The 16,263-nt window shown below is 34.2% G+C and overlaps 1 protein-coding gene across 2 annotated transcripts in view; it reads left to right on the plus strand.

Annotated features, from left to right (window-relative positions):
• LOC145247958 (coiled-coil domain-containing protein 180-like) overlaps positions 1-16,263 on the plus strand; it is a 314,311-nt gene that overhangs the window by 209,929 nt on the left and 88,119 nt on the right. For both annotated transcript variants that reach the window (XM_080109604.1, XM_080109605.1), the window contains 4 exons: positions 1,401-1,482; positions 5,656-5,749; positions 10,305-10,485; positions 14,208-14,354. In XM_080109604.1, coding sequence (XP_079965730.1) covers positions 1,401-1,482; positions 5,656-5,749; positions 10,305-10,485; positions 14,208-14,354 — 504 coding nt within the window. The remainder of the gene's footprint in view (positions 1-1,400; positions 1,483-5,655; positions 5,750-10,304; positions 10,486-14,207; positions 14,355-16,263) is intronic.

The following is a 16,263-nucleotide window of genomic DNA, read 5'->3' on the forward strand; positions in this document are numbered from 1 at the left end:
TCAAAATATATCGTTAATTTCTTCGCCGTCGTTAGCATCACAAACGTCGTCACCATCGCCAACACTGTCGCTTCCCTAACCCTCCTCCTCAGCTGCTATGTCGTCACTGACTCGCCACCCTGCACCGCTCCTTTCCCTCTCTCTAATGGTATACCTTTCTCTCTCTCTCTTTGGCGTCCCCTCTCTCACTGTATGTACCTGCATCTCTCTCGCGTCACTCGCTCAATAATACGCGAGACGGATGCCTGCAGCTTTCCCTCTCTCTAGTTTCATATCTTCTCTCTCCCCCTCTCTCTTTCTTTACAGTTTATAGGCGTCCCCTCGCTGTATTTTCGTATGTCCTCTCTCTCTCTCTCTCTCTTTCTTTTTCCGGATGTTTACAAATTCACTGAGAGCAGACGACAATATAAAACGCGATAAAACAGAATTTTCTCTCTCGACTTTTTATTTTTAATAATATTAAAAGTAATTATTGTCTCAAATTATATATTTTTTCCCCACATATTTGTAACAATATATATATATATATATATATATATATATATATATATATATATATATATATATATATATATATATATATAATTTTTTTTATTAAATGATTAAAATCATTTTTGGAAACTTTCGTTATTAAGACAACTTTTTCAAAGAAGACTTATTTTTTTCCTCTTCGTTTTGTTGGTGGTATTAACCTCAAGAGGCTCAGTTACATGTGAATAGAAAAAAGATATACGTACGACGTTGTTAATGGCTTCTCTAAAGTCTGACATCGATGTGTGCTTGTGTGGTTAGCGCAAATTTGGAATAGAGAAACTTGGTCGCATCTTTGAAAACATGGCTACGTAAGTTTAATTTGAAAATTTAAAAAGCCAAATAATTGGTCCCCCAACAACGAAGGGGTTGAACCTAATAATTCACTAGTGTTCGTCTGTTCACTTGTTCGCACTTTTCTCAATAACCACACCTTTGGGTTTTTTTTTTGTTTTGTTTTGTTTTTTTACTTCGCACAAACATTAGTCATGGTAAAAGTGGATGTTTGCCAGAACGGATTTTCCGGGATAACTCTGGTTGCCCCCTTAGAGGCCATCATAGGGGGCAAAATTGCTCCCAAATTGTTCGTCCTTTCGTTTGTTCACACTTTTCTCAGTAACTACTTCTTAAATCTTTTTGGAAATTTTGCACAGACATTAGTCATGGTAAAAGTAAATTTTTTTCTATGTGGAGGGAGATCCCACATACTTGGCTTGTTTTTTTATAATGTTTTTTATCAAATGATTAAAAGCGTTTTTTTTTTTTTGTTTTTTTTTTTTTTGTTTTTTTCAATGTGTTGTGTGTACTTTTTATGCAAACTTATATTCTTGCTAAAGCATTTTTTTTTCTAACATTTCTTTTATTTTTAGAATCCGGATGAATTACCTCAATCACTTGGATGCCTGGATTATTGATGCTAAGAATAACAGCGATCATGCAGTCACAGCCAAGGTATATATATATATATATATATATATATATATATATATATAGAGAGAGAGAGAGAGAGAGAGAGAGAGAGAGAGAGATACTTAACCACTGCGTCAGGGGTCCTTGTAGACAGTTCTAGTACGAATTTTAGGAACATTAAACCTATTTCATTTCTAGATGTAAATGTCACTATTTATTACTAATTATTATTACTGTATATTACTAGGTCCTGGATATGACCTTAAACTATATCCGATGGTGATACCCAATCTTACCGGTTTGGGGAGTGTTGAGCCACTCCCTAATTGCCATTACTCGCAGATCCACTCTGACCCGAAATGGTAGTACCTATTAGGGTCCCAACTATGGGTTAAATAGAAACTGTCTTGAAAAAAAAAAGTATATTCTATTAAAAACTTTACTAAAATCACTGGATTCGGCATTAAATAACCTGAAAAAGGTTGATATGCCGTAAAACAAAAACAGCCAACCAAATATATATTACTTTTAAACAATAACATATATATATGTGTGTGTGTAAACAATAGTATATATATATATATATATATATATATATATATATATATATATATATATATATATATATATATATATATATATAGATATATCTAAGGCTTTTGACAGGGTATGGCACAAGGGTCTCCTCAGGAAAATTAAATCATACGGTATCACTGGTAGAATACTTAACATAATTAAATACTTCTTAGATAAGAGAAAAATCCAGGTTGTCCTCGACTGTCGTATATCTAAACAGAGTGCCTCAGGGGTCTATCCTTGGACCTCTATTGTTCCTAATATTTATTAATGACCTCCCCGACAAAACTGCCTCCGAGATGGGTATATATGCTGATGACACTACACTTTATAACAGGCATGACAGGAAAACAAATGAACACATATCTAAAGAAATGGCAAAAACACTAGAGGATGACCTCCAATCTGTAGTGGAATGGGGACATAAATGGATGGTAACATTCAATGCTGCCAAGACTAAACTGGTTTCAACCATAATTGCAAGAAACCTTCTCTGCCACCAATAGCAATGGCCAGTGACTCCCTGTCTGAGAGTACATCTTTCAAACTGCTTGGCCTAACGTTCACAGGAAACATGAGTTGGAACAATTATATTGAAAACATTGCCAGGGCCGCTGCGAAAGAGGTAGGCTCTCTCTACCGTGCTAGAAAACTACTGACACCTGAAAGTATCCTGTACCTCTATAAGGCCACCATCCGCCCATGTATGGAGTATTGTTGTCACATTTGGGCTGGTGCATCTGCTACTAGTCTCTCGCTCCTAGACAAGGTTCAAAAAAGAGTCGCCAATCTGATAGGCCCTGAACTGGCATCTAAGCTTTAGCCTCTGTCCCATCGACGAAACCTTGCATCCCTCTGCCTGTTCTACAAGTATTTTAATGGTGAATGCTCTGACGAACTGCAGACACTTGTGCCCCCACGACGTAGACACCCTCGACAAACCCAACAGGCAGCTAAATCCCACCCCCACACAGTAGAGATCCCTAGATGTAAAAGATCTTTCTACTCCAGTAGTTTCTTCCCCAGAACCGCTAGACTCTGGAATTCCATTCCAAGTTCCTGCTTCCCCAACTGTACTGACATGCAGAAGTTCAAGTGTAACGTGAACCGACATCTTGCTGCCCAAATCCCAACATAGTACCCCAGTAGTTGCTGCCCCTGATTGTAGCCCCCTACACCAAAGTGGCAATGCGCCTTGTTTGGGGTGGAAATGTAATAAAAAATAAATAAAATAAAAAAAAAAAATATATATATATATATATATATATAGGTTTTCGACTATGCTGATTAAGAAAATCGCATTCAAATTTTGCGGAGACAAGTACTTATAGCGATATAAAGACCTGTATTATGCACTATAATTCACTGGCTTTGTATGCACGTGCAATAAACAAATCTGCTTCTCTCCTACCGACACTGACACCTCTCTCTCAATTTAAAAAAAAGTTTTTTTTGCATTTGCGGATAGGTATGCTGACAACGATTATCACGGTTAAATTTGAGGGAATTATTCCCCTCCACCAAAAGGCTGTCTACTCCGAAAGCCGTTCTTTACTTGGGGATGTTGGCAGTGTCTGTTCAAAACGCTAATTCATAAGATGGGGAGCTTGGGATGTCTATTCCAAATGCCATTCTTCTTAACATGGCAATACTCAAAGAAGTGAAGTGAAAAAAGATGTCATTTACACGTTCAAAAAAAGACGACATAAAATTGGAATTTAATTTAATAAAAATTGGTGGAAGAGTTGAAAAGAAGAGGAAGACTTGAATAACAAACGGAAACAGCTAGAACTGCTATCACTGATTTTGATCACTCTAAACAGTTCATATACAGTGAGAATCCCTAACCTCTAAAACTTCTGTCTTTACTTTCCATTATTATTAGAGACCATTTTCGTACTTTTATTAATTCATACTGATTTGCGCATTCCTTTAATTGCTTTTTTCTAAATTTACACAGTATATTAAACGCATATTATCACCCCATACATTTTTGCTACTTTTTTGCAAGGGTAGGAGGCTGGCTTCCACAAGGCAACGCCGATTAACGGGTCCTACTAGTATATAAATAAACACTGTGAAGATCGGAAAAATTATATAAAAAAAAAAAGGGTAGATAATAGAAGAAGGAAGAAAAAAAGAAAGGAGAAGGAAATATGTTAAAAAATATGAGGTATTGGGGAGGGGGGGGTAGAAAAAAGATCCGGAAATACGGAAAAATGTACAGTATTACGAATTAAAAATGAAGAAGAGGAAGACTTGAACAACAAATGGAAACCACTAGGACTATTACCACTGATTTTGATCACTCTAAACAGTTCATATACAGTGAGAATCACTGACTTCTAAAACTTCTGTTTCTACTTTCCATTATTTTTTTAATGGACCATTTTTCGTAATTTTATTAATTCATACTGATTTACACATTCCTTTAATTGCTTTTTTTAGATTCAAACAGTACTTGCAGGTTATCACTCCAAACCGGCACTAATCGCCAGTGAAAGCCAGATTATTTCATTTCAGGCATGACCGCCAATGTCCACAATTGTTCAGAGACGACACTGGCCACCAACAACAACCTTTTTTGCAGAGGGAGGGGGGTAAGCTTCCACTAGACGATGCCGGGTAACGGATATATATATATATATATATATATATATATATATATATATATATATATATATAGTAGATTACATCGACTGAAACGTTGTGAAAATGACACCCAAGATGAGAACAGTAGTCCGATGAATCTATCTAGACAAATAATATGAATGACCAATCCTTATCTAAAAAATTCAGAAACGTAATTTCATAAATATCGTCAAGACTGTCATTATTCATTTATTTTTTGTTTTCAACAACACCTGTAAATATAATAATTAGTGATGGGACGATTCCAATATTTTTCCAGATTCCGATACAATTACTGATTCCGATTCTTTATAAATGTCTAAATATTTAACTATAAAATGTATATAAATTTTGTCCTGAGTATCGTAAAAACACGTGTTAAATGTGCTTATATTTTCTCAAACGTAAAATCACACTTGGTAGATTTTAGTCTTACTGAAAGTTTTAAATCAATAAATATTTATTATTTTATCATTACAACAAGCAGAGGAAGATGTTTTTTAAACCAAGATCAAATAAAAAAAAGATAATTTAAGGAATCGGTTTTGGCATCGGAAAATAGACTAAAATTTTTTCTGAATTTGATACCGATTCCGACACCCTGGAAAGCTCCGTTTTTTTTCCGATTCCTGATTCCAATTAATCATCCCAATACTAATAATAATCATTCATCCCTGTATTGATACGTTAAAGCAAAACAGTGTGAAAATAGCTACAAATGTATGGTCTTAATAATATAATGTTTCCTTTTGTGAATGAAAATCGCACCCGACAAGACATAAAGCCACTAAACGGATTCTGACACAAAAAAACAGCAATTCTTCCCCCTTTGTCAGAAACATCGCGAATGTAATGTAAGGACTAAACAGCAAAATAAGGGAAGCGAGAATTTTGAGGCTGCCGCAAAATAAGCCTAACCTCCATTATCTACTCTACTCAAATGATATAAACGATGCACCTAAAAAACGTTTTTTTTTTTTTTTTTTTTTTTTTTTTGGTTCTTGACAGCTTGAAGAATTTGATGCCGAATTCAACTTACGACTCCAACTTCATGTGCCAAGAGCCAAGCGAATTGAACAGGATGTCTACAATGTGCGAGCAGGTAAGCAACGGTTAGGGGAGGCCACCAGTAGATGAAATGGGAGGGGGGGAGGTCTCATCAAGCTGGGGAGTCTAATTTTTAAACGCTTTCTAAAAACATCGAACTTAAAAAGCAAAGGACCCATTTCCCCCGCCTGTCAAAGAAGGCTAGCAAATATTGGAAAAGGTTATTATTGAAATTTAGAAATTTAGCAAATAAAGAAATGTTTCTTTTGATTTTCTATTTTGTCCTTTTCTTTCCTTTTTATATTTGGACGCATTCCTTATTTTTTTCTTTCTTCTTTTATTGTTGGCTCTTTTTTTTTTTAACTTGGGAGTCACCACTTATCAGGGCCCAAAGGCCACTCGAGGATAAGGATTAATGACTGTAAGGAGGTGGTGTAATAATCACTTATGGTGCAAATTGGATAGAATTTGGTTGGTTGGTTGTTTTTGTTTTACGCCATATCAATCCTTTTCAGGTGTATTTAATGACGAATCCAGTGACTTTGAAGAACAATTTTTTAATAGAGTATATTTGTTTTTTTATTAAGTCGGTTTCTATTTAACCCATAGTTGGGACCCTAATAGGTACTACCAGTCCGGGTCAGAGTGGACCGGGGAGCAATGGCAATTATAAGGTGACTCCACACTCCCCGAAGCCCGCAAGCTGGGGCATCACCATCGGATATAGTTTAAGGTCATATCCAGGACCGGATAGAATTTGATTATTTATGAGGACGGCTTAACAAGAACTTGTTTACATTAGATTTGAAGGCTACCATGTTGTATTTAGTCGGGAAGCATGCCAGCGGAACAATGTTCCAAAGGCGGGCAATTCTGAGAAAGAAGCCTTGTTCATGGAATTTGCGTTTATATTTAGGCACAGATAAACAATGGGGAAAATCATGTATAGTGGTTGTAGCTAGTCGAGTGTTATATATAACTTTTATTCCTCATCTTTCATTTAATATATATATCTATCTTGGAGAATTAGGAATCAAACAAATTAGAACATTTTGGAATATCAGAATCGGAATCGGAAAAATTAAGTGCCAACTTTTCGATGCTAAAAACGTTCAATTGGTTTATTTTTGTTTGTTTATTTTGCTTAAAACTTAATTTTCCGTTGCTTGTACTAATGATAAAATAATATATTGATTTGAAACTACCAGTAAAACTAAAATCTAGAGATCAAACCCTTCCTTACCAACAAGTATATTTTTTTTTACGTTTGCGAAAATATATGCACATATTACACGGGTTATTGCTATAATCAAAAAATTAGTAGAAAAAAAAAGAACTCTATAAATAAATATCTAGAAATTTTAAAGGAATCGGAATCAGTAATTGTATTGGAATCCAGAATTTAGAACAGATTCGTTTCCATTTAAACAAACATTATCAAATATAACAGACAGCTGCTGTTTAATTATAACTTTGTTTTTTAGTTGTTCTTAACTTTTTGGGATAAAATCGAACATGCGAATACATGTCTATATATATATATATATATATATATATATATATATATATATATATATATATATATATAGTAATTTATAAAATATATATGGTGATTAAGCTACACTGAATATTCCGCGTTTCATCCACTCTAGATAAGCCTGAAGAATCCTAGAGTGGATGAAATGCAGAATATTCAGTGTAGCTTAATCGCCATATATATTTTATAAATTACTAACTAGCTCTACCTATGTATTGAGCACTTTTGAAGTAAATACTTAAAGTTTACGCATAAATTTATACTTTCGTATATTAATTTTATGTGAGTAAATGAAGTAGTTATATATATATATATATATATATATATATATATATATATATATATATATATATAATATTATTATTATTACTACAATAATTTTTAAATAGCTACAGACATTAGCGTTTCATCCTTTTGGAGATCATCAGTGCAGGTAAACACGATTACTGTCAGTCAGGAGATTCGAACCCTGCCACGAAATCATCTCTGACTCCATTAACAAGAAACAAACCTCATGGCCAACTTCAACTGCGAGAAATATCGTTAAAATTTAAACATTTATTTTTTTAAATGTCATAACATCCGTCCAGAGTGATCTAATGATTATAACATCATGACCTGCTTATATATATATATATATATATATATATATATATATATATATATATATATATATTTGGCAAAAATGGTAATTAGTAAAACCTGAAGAGAGTGCTCAATACTATTGCAGAGCAAATATGCGTTTTATTTTTTATTACCGTTTTATCTGTTTAGTTACATATGTTTCGGTTGCCGGACCATATTTATGATCCAGCAGCCTCGTCAGACCTTACAGAAATTTCTGTAAGGTCTGACGAGGCTGCTAGATCGTAAATATGGTCCGGCAACCGAAACATATCTAACTGAACAGATAAAACGGTAATAATATATATATATATATATATATATATATATATATATATATATATATATATATATATATATATATATATGATTGCTTCTTCTTGACAGAAGTTTGCCATCTGTTCAGTTAAGTGTTGTGCGTCTGTGTGCATGTAGGTGACTTTTTAATCCAGCTTTAGTCCTACATGAAAGTACACACATGTGACATAAAAAATTTTCTTCTTGTAAAGGTGATCACATGATAATATTGTTAATCCTCGGATGTCGTGTCAGGCTACTTTTAGATTTGTCTGATTGGCAACCAAAGGAATGTCACTTGTTCAGAGTATTATATTACATCAGCATGAACAAATTTCAAAGACAATTGTTCATGCTGATGTAATGTATAATACTCTGACATTCCTTATTTATTATCATTAAAGCCCCTCCCCTCTCTTTGGGTTGAGCACTTTGTAAATATATTTTCACCCAACGCGTATTCAAGCAATTAAGTGAAGCCCACTATTTGTTTGCAAACAAACTGATGGTTTGAGCACTGTACGACGGGTAAGTTGTTAATTTAAGAGAAACTTGAGGAGAAATATTTACGGGCACTGATTCGCAGTCTGGTGGTTAGAGCTGCCGACTGACAACATCCATGACTGAGGAAAGGTGTATGTCTAGCCGCACTGATGAGTTGTGATACAACGAAACAGTACTGTATGTGGATGATTAGATATATATAATAATATGAGCGTGATATAACTACATTATTCAGCCAATTAAGTAGCGGGTGAGATTACATCTTTGGTTTGGAATGTTTATACTTATATATATATATATATATATATATATTTGTAGTCATACTGTTTCGTTGTATCACAACTCATCAGTGCAGCTAGACCCACGGGAGCGGTGCCCATAAATAACATTCACAAATGTCTATTTTAAACAAGCATTCCTCCACCATTTTTATAGTGCTCAAATCGCTGGTTTACAAACAAACAGCGAGGCTCGTATTTTTCAGCCAATTAAGTAGCGGGTGAGATTACTTACGACAGTGCTCTACCCAAAGGGGGGGTTAAAATATATTTGTAGTCATCCACATACAGTACTGTTTCATTGTATCACAACTCATCAATGTGGCTAGATCAGCACCTCTCCCAACCTAGAAAAGTCGGCAACATAAACATTCGAAACCAAAGATGTATTTCACTCATTTTATTATTAGTATAAATCGTCTTACGTGTGTTTCATTGAATGGTGGAAATTAACCAAACAACTCATCAGAGACAAATTTATGTTCCTCGGGGGGGGGGGGGGGGGGGAAGGCGCAGTTGGCGATGCCCCCCTCCCTTGTTTAAAAAGAATTAAAATGAGTGGAAAAAAAAATAGAAATCCTTAAAAAGCATAAGAGTAAAGATCTTGTAATATAATTTGTTAATTAATACCTTTCTGGGAGTTTTTTTTTCTCTAGAAGGGTACTAATAAATTCATCTATATAATATTCTGCTTGTTTCTGCCTTAGTTAGCCTGTACGTTACACGTTGAAAAAGGCCAAATACGATTTTTGAAGGCCAAACTGCTTGAAAATTGGCCAAATTAATGAAATTTGGCTTTTAAAAGGCCAATCTCGTAGCTCTGGACATGAATATGAGAGTGACCTCCCTTAGATGTAGCCTCGTTTTCGAATATCATTATAACATTAATATATGAGCGTTGTTGTAATGTGTGAGAAAGGGATCTGTAGTAATTTCGTCGTACAGCAGTTCTTCAATGAAGAAAGTAGTTAATGAAACGTTACGTAAAATAAAGAGAAACTTCGAAAGAAATAGGAAAATAATAAGAAGAATTTTGTCTGCCAAGGGGTGCTGGATTGAAAGGATAAATTAAAGATTGTCTCTTACAATGTGATTTTATTATTTGTATTGAACTATGTAGCACAATATTACTTTTTGAGTATTTAGTAGTACTTATTAATTTATCTCATTTAGGTTAGTTTTATATGTAAAATACAATGGGCACTCATATTTGCTGTGTGTTATTGTTTTTTTTGTCCAAAATGTATCAGCTTTATCAAAGCATGTTTGTTGATTAAATATATTTGTCATTTTGTGGAATTTCCACAAGTCCTGCTTTATTATAATAGCGTAAATACTGAGCTTATTTCCTACAACTTTGAATGTTTCAGGTGAACTGTTGCTACACGCTAGTCGTGTGTCCGAACATTGCCAAGGGGTTGACAAGGCCCTTACGGAATTGAAAACTAAGTATACAGCAATCAAACAACAGCAGGAGAAAATAATGGAAGAATTCAACAATGAAATTGAATTAATGGAACCGTCGTTTGTGAATATTACGAAATCCGGAAGGTAAGTGATGACATAAGTAAAGAAAATTAAAAAAAAATAAAAATAAAATTAAAAAATTAAAAATAAAGAAATAAAAAATAAATAAATAAAAATAATAAAATAAATAAAAATAAATAAAAAATTAAAAAATAAATAAATTAAATATATAAATAAAAAATAAATGAATAAAAAATAAATAAATAAAAATAAAAAAATAAATAAAAATAAATAAATAAAAATAAAAAATAAATAAATAAATAAAAAAAATTAAAAAATAAATAAATAAATTAAATATATAAATAAAAAATAAATGAATAAAAAAAAAATAAAAATAAATAAATAAAAAAAAAATAAATAAAAAAAAAATAAATAAATAGGAAAGAAAAAAAAAACGGTAATTTTTTTACATCATAAAGTGCAACTCACCGTTCACCGTTTCTAAGAAAGAAGCTTTGTTCATGAAATCTACGTTTAGATTTAGGCACAGATAAAGAGTGAGGGAAATTATTGTTGTTGTAGACATGTGTCGTCTTACTTTGAGAAAAGATATGATCATTGTAAGTTGATTGTGTCTTGCCTTTTCTCCTTAAAACGAACATTACGAGGCGAACGGAATGTACGTTTTTTTTTTTTTAATTTTATTACATTTTCACCCCAAACAAGGCACATTGCCACTTTGGTGTAGGGAGCTACTATCAGGGGCAGCAACTACTGGGGCACTATGCTGGGATTTGTTGGTTCACGTTACACTTGAACTTCTGCATGTCAGTACAGTTAGGGAAGCAGGGACCTAGAATGGAATTCCAAAGTCTAGCGGTTCTGGGGAAGAAACTACTGGAGTAGAAAGATCTTTTACATCTAGGGATCTCTACTGTGTGGGGGTGGGATTTAGTTGCCTGTCTGGTTTGTCGAGGGTGTCTACGTCGTGGGGGCACTAGTGTCTGCAGTTCGTCAGAGCATTCACCATTAAAATCATCGGTTCAGGTGAAAAAGAGAGAGAGAGAGAGAGAGAGAGAGAGAGAGAGAGAGAACGGAAGCAGAAAGAATGCAAAACAGGAAGTAGAGACGCCACCTGTTGGACAAATTGGAAACTAAGACCAGCAAATAACCATTGCGTCATTGATAAATGTTTGTGTGCATACAGTCTGAAAAGCGTGTGTACGACATGTGTACGACATTTGGTATAAAATTTCATTTTTCTCAGTTTTTCCATTTATAAAACTTTATGTTTTAGGTAGAACTTGCTACCTAGTGACCCTTCTATTGTCTTAATGTTTTGTTAATTCCCATGTATGTACCATATATACCCTTTCGTTTTCTTTAATCGCTATATATAACATTTATGCCTCCATTTCTATTCAATGTTGGTATGGTTCTTGGAAATACTCAAAGATTCTATCGTCGTTCAAGATGGTCTCAACCAAAACAAAGACCACACCATGGATTTTTATAAGAATACTGTTGTGGTGTAAATGTTGAAAGGAATAACGAGAAGACCCAGAAACAGCGAAATGGATAATAAATTAACAGAAATACAGACAAGTATGTTAGTTGACTGGGAACTCCGCTCAACTGAAGGACAAGTAATGTTACAACTCTCTCCCTCTTTGTCTTGCGTTCAGACTGACTGGAAAGCTGAACCTGCTTACCGGAAATGACGTCAGGAATAGTCCATCGTCAGAATCTGAACAAGATATCAACAAGATACACCTGAAGAAGGTCGGCAGTTACATCGACCGAAACGTTAAAAGATGGGAACAGTAATTAAAATACCAAAAATTTTTATTCATTTGTTTATGGAACTTTTTCACTTTACCAATTTTCTTCAGATCGCCAGAGATTGTTGTAATATCGACATGAAATGCATTAGACATTTCTCTGATGCTTTGATTAGTTTTTTTTTTTTTTTTTTTTTCAACAGTCGCTTTCAAACATTCATTATCAAAGAGGTGACAGAATCTGTAGGGGTGCCACCCCAACATATACATTATATGAACATTTAAAATGGCCTAAACAAAATGCAATTACGTTTCAGTACTATGTGTACCTTGTCAGGACCCTAATTTCTAATTGAAAGTAATCTGAATTGTTGAAGAAAGTGACAGGTTTTGACACCTTCTACTCTACCTATTATTGATTTAAGCTCCGTGCCTCGACTAAGATAAATATAGATTCAGGCCATGTCACTAAAAGTCACATGACCTGCCAACGTCACAGGTGTAGTCTACAGTCACAAACTCACGGTACTGATTATTATGAAGCATTGTTATCTTCTGTTTTAATCTATATATCTATAAAAGTGAAAGTGTGTGTGTGTGTGTGTGTGTGTGTGTCTATCTGTCTGTCTGTGTACATTTCTCTACACAATAACTCTGTCAATTTTCAGTCTACAGACTCGAAATTTGATATACAGGGTATGAAGATTTGGGAAAATCTTTGTAATCCGTTTTCGGACAGAAATTTGGCTGTAAAGGGGTCAAGGTTCAACGATTTGACTTTTGAGAACTCTACCAAACTTCTCCGCCAATTTTGGGTATAAACAATTGAAATTTTAGATATAGGTTCCATAGGTTCCTTGGACATGGATCTAACTTAATAAATTGATTTGAGCCCAAAACAATAAATGTTAAGGGGTCATAATAGGGGTCAAAGTTTTTTTTAAAAATTGACCTCTGCGGTCTCTACCAAATTACTCAGGCAATTTCTGGTCTAAACATTTGAAATTTTACATAAAGGGCATTCAGAGATAGGATAAGCTTTTTAATCGGTTTGGGTCGAAAATTTGAGCTACCAATATATAAATGTATGTATGTTTGCATGTCTGCCTAAAACTTTCGATAGAGGCGACGGATTTTCATAAGATCAGTATCGTATTGAAGCTCGACCCTTCAGACGACAAATACTGAAAAATTGGCTAAAAGCATTAATTTCTTCACCCTAAACTGGGCACTTTTCTACAGGGGGGGTCGCTTTTTTCGCCGATATTTTCGAAAGTCATCCCCTCTTTTCGATTGTCTAGCCTTAATTTACATCTACGTCACTTTCGGTTTGACGGTGGTCGTAACAGCAAAGACGTCACGTTCCCCCCCCCCCGTTCTTTTCCTCCTTCACGGTACGGGTTCGAGCCTGCCTTCCTACTACCACTTTTTTTTTTTTGCTCAACACACACCTCCAAACACACGGGCAACGCCGGGCTGAAATGCTAGTTATCAAAAGAATTGTTGCGAGATTCATAAAACTGGTCCAAAGTGACTCTACTTTATTTTTCGAAACAAAAAATTATTTTATGTTTGGACATGTGCAATTAAAAGGGAATATGTCTTTGGCCGGGTAAATACTGTGACACCTTCAATCCTACCCATTATCAGGATAGTTGCCTTCTCTCTTTGAGAAGGGATTAGTTTATTGCTAATTGTCTGAGGCTAAAATGTCAGCAAAAAAAGCTACCCCCTCCTTGTACAAAACCACCCAGTTTAGGATGAAGGAATAAATGTTTTTGGCCAGTTTTTCGATATTTGTGCTCCGAAACGTTCAGCTTCAAAATGATACTGATCTCGTGAGGATCCGTCGCCTCTGTCGAAAGTTTTTGCGACACAAACACACACACATTTTGCCCTTTGTATACATAGATGGTGCCGGTCTTATTCTTTAATTTGATTGGTTTATTATTAAAAAAATTTCAATATTTCAAATAATTGAAAAAAATATATATCTTTTCATTTGGAGTTTTTAATCATTTCCAGGCTAATTACTCTACGGAACCAGATCTCCACAGAAATGAAGAAACTCATGGTTAACATCCGTACAAATTTACGCATATTTCGTGTTCAACTTGATCAAGAGCTACAGACAGTAAGAGAATCCAATGCCTCTCTCGTTCAAAACTTTAAGTAAGTATAAAACATGTACAGGGTGGAATGATAAAGTTGTTGCCCTAGAAAAGACACCATGATTCCATTTCCGTTTGATGAAAACCGGTTTTCTTTTTTTGTTGCAGATCATCTACTAGTTGGCCAGTTGTATACAAATCCTAAGAGAGATAGGAGCCTTCTATCATGTCTGAAAGTGACACAGTGTTCAATAAGCGAGATCAGAGATGTGCTGCTGTACAACTCATGCTCTTTACCAATCCAAGTTATGACAACAGGATCATTGCCAGCACCCTCAAAATGCAAATCCAGATGGTTCAATGCTTGAGGGCATAGTTCAACGTATCGGACGACCCACAGTTATGGTCTTTGGTGTGGTTTTAAGTGAGGGCCACATCATGCCATCTCACATCTTCGAAGTCGGCTTGAAAGTCAATACCAAAGTGTGTCTGGATATGCTGAAGAGTGTGGTGATCCCCTGGTGTAATCAGGTGGCTACTGGCACACCCTGGGTGTGACAGCCACACCCTGGGTGTGACAGCAGGACTCTGCGCTGGACCACTAGTACAAAGAGACCCAGGCTTCAGAAGGAGTGCTATGACTTTGTACCCTTCTCTCACTGCCCCTCCCCCCCCTCACTTCCTCGACCTGAATCGGTTGGACTACTTTGTTTGGTCATACGTCGAAAACATCACCAACATGATCTCCCACGACACCAAAGACAGCCTGATCGCCGCCATCAGCCGAGTATTCGCCGAGCTCCCACTTTTGTGGAAAAGACATGCTCCTAGTTCCGGACCTGTATCAAGGCGGTGATTGAGGCTGAAGGCGGCTACATTGAATAGGTGTCAGCTCTATTACATAATCAAGTTACCTGAATTGATTTTTTTTAATAAATGTAGTGTTGCTTTCTTTAGGGCGACAATTTTATCGTTCCATCGTGTATCTTTATTCTTTTATACATTTTATTTTTTTTTTAATGTAAGTTGAATTAATTTTTTTTTATTTACATGGGAGTGACTACTTATCACGATTAAAAGCCTACTCGAGGATAAGGGCTAGTGGATGTCAGGTGGTCGATAATAGGTGAAATTTTGACAGAAACATTCCCGAGTTTGACAAGATACACTTCAAGAAGGTCAGAGGTTACATCAACTGAAACGTTGTGAAATTCACACTCAAGATGAGAACAGTAGTCTGATGACTCCAAATAATACGAATAACCAATCCTCGTCTCAAACATTTACAAGCATCAAGTCAGAACTTCACTTAAATTTATCAGCTGTGGTTACACTGGACGCATCGTTCTGCAATGAAAACCAGCCCTGAACTTTTTTATATGAGATAAATTTTTTATGAGATAAATTTTTTTATATGCGATAAATTTTTTTATATGAGATAAATTTTTTTATATGAGATAAATTTTTTTATATGAGATAAATTTTTTTATATGCGAATAATTTTTATATGAGATAAATTTTTTTATGAGATAAATTTTTTTATATGAGATAAATTTTTTTATATGAGATAAATTTTTTTATATGAGATAAATTTTTATATGAGATAAATTTTTATATGAGATAAAATTTTTTATATGAGATAAATTTTTATATATACGATAAATTTTTATATGAGATAAAAATTTTTACGAGATAAATTTTTTTATATGAGATAAATTTTTTGTATATGAGATAAATTTTTTTATATGAGATAAATTTTTTTATATGAGATAAATTTTTTTAAATGAGATAAATTTTTTTATATGAGATAAATTTTTATATGAGATAAATTTTTTTATGAGATAAATTTTTTTATATAAGATAAATTTTTTTATATAAGATAAATTTTTATATATGAGATAAATTTTTTTATATGAGATAAATTTTTATATATACGATAAATTTTTATATGAGATAAATTTTTTTATATG

This window comes from Euprymna scolopes, chromosome 26 (genome assembly GCF_053919585.1).
Source record: "Euprymna scolopes isolate OS-2025 chromosome 26, ASM5391958v1, whole genome shotgun sequence".
Taxonomy (NCBI): domain Eukaryota; kingdom Metazoa; phylum Mollusca; class Cephalopoda; order Sepiida; family Sepiolidae; genus Euprymna; species Euprymna scolopes.